The sequence below is a fragment of the Apaloderma vittatum genome, unplaced genomic scaffold (assembly GCF_000703405.1).
Source record: "Apaloderma vittatum isolate BGI_N311 unplaced genomic scaffold, ASM70340v1 scaffold39571, whole genome shotgun sequence".
Lineage (NCBI taxonomy): Eukaryota > Metazoa > Chordata > Aves > Trogoniformes > Trogonidae > Apaloderma > Apaloderma vittatum.
In genome coordinates, this window is record NW_009701499.1 from 476 (window position 1) to 1,975 (window position 1,500).

Sequence of the window (1,500 nt, forward strand, 5' to 3'; positions counted from 1 at the left end):
GTTCATGGTGAGCACTCTGCAGGTGGCCAAGAGCTTCCGACCCAAGCAACTCTGGGGGTTCTACCTCTTTCCTGACTGCTATAACCATGACTACAGCAAGAACAAGGAAAGCTACACTGGGCAGTGCCCAGATGTGGAGAAGACGCGCAATGACCAGCTGGCGTGGCTCTGGAGGGAAAGCATGGCCCTCTACCCCTCCATCTACCTCGACCTACTCCTGGCCTCCACCCCCAACAGCCGCAAATTCGTGCGGGCACGGGTGATGGAAGCCATGCGCATCTCACAGCAGCACCACGATGGCTATTCCCTTCCCGTCTTTGTCTACACTCGGCCCACCTATATCCGCAGGCTAAACGTGCTCAGCCAGGTAGGACTGTGCCTCTGGGATGTCCTTGTCCCAAGCCTTGGGTGTCTGTGCTCTGGCATGGTCCATCTGCCTGTGTTCTGTCTTGCTCCCCTGGAGCAGGGTGGCTCTGAAGGCTGGTGTCCACCCTCATGGTGCTGCTGGCACCTGCTGGTTTGGCTGTCTCCATGTGGGTGGGGTGCAGGACCCTTTGGTATGGGGCTAGCCTCGGGGAGCAGGAGGAATGCCCAGCTCTGCCTCCCTCCCTCCCAGGGGTGATGTCATAGTGTGCGGACTTCCCCAGCGCAGCCGTTCTGTGGGTGAATGATGGGGTGGCCCATACTGCCTCTGTTATGGGCAAGGTATCTGGCAGCAAGACTGACACCAATGGTCACCATCACCAGGGACATGCCTGGAAGGTGCTGCAGCACTCGTGGATCCTGGCAGCAGAGACTCTGGGATCCCTGAGCTGTGCTGTGCTGGTGTAGCCCCTGGGGGAGGACGGCAGCAGTGGGGAGCCTTGTTCCAAAGAAGCTGGGACAGTTTCCTCCTCCCTGTGTCCTGGAGCCCCCTCAATGGGCTCTTTGGGGTGCACCATGCTGTGGTGTGAGTGCTCTGTGGCATCTGTGAACGCTAACTGGGCTCTGTTCCCACAGCCGGACCTGATCTCCACCATCGGAGAGAGCGCGGCGCTGGGTGCAGCTGGAGCCATTTTCTGGGGCGATGCAGACTTCACCAAAAACCGGGTAGGTTTGGAGTTGGCATGCTTCTGGGAAGGTAGGTGATTGAGGATGGTGGTGGTGTCACCTGCCCCCAGAGTGAGACCAGTGGGTTGAGGCTGGGGTGTCCGCTCCATCCAGGATGCTTCTCTTCCTGTGACACCCTAACATGCCCCCCTTCCCCCAGGAGTCTTGCCAGATCATGAAGAATTACCTGGAGGGTGACCTGGGCCGCTACATTGTGAATGTCACAACAGCAGCGCAGCTCTGCAGCATGAAACTGTGTGAGGGCCGAGGCCGATGCCTGCGCCAGGACAGCACCGCTGATGTCTTTCTCCACCTCAACTCCACCAGCTTCCAACTGCGGCGCCGGGATGGAGACCACCCGCAGCACCCCCTCTTCTGGGCCGAGGGCCATCTGTCTGCTGCTGACATCCT

General features: G+C 59.6%; 1 protein-coding gene across 1 annotated transcript in view; it reads left to right on the forward strand.

The window, feature by feature from the left end:
* LOC104281245 (hyaluronidase-2-like) overlaps positions 1-1,495 on the forward strand; it is a gene marked incomplete at both ends in the record, with an annotated part of 1,967 nt that extends 472 nt beyond the window's left edge. The window contains 3 exons of the mRNA XM_009879158.1: positions 1-367; positions 1,000-1,089; positions 1,250-1,495. Of these exons, the coding sequence (XP_009877460.1) occupies positions 1-367; positions 1,000-1,089; positions 1,250-1,495 (703 nt within the window). The remainder of the gene's footprint in view (positions 368-999; positions 1,090-1,249) is intronic.
* Positions 1,496-1,500: the final 5 nt, after the last annotated feature.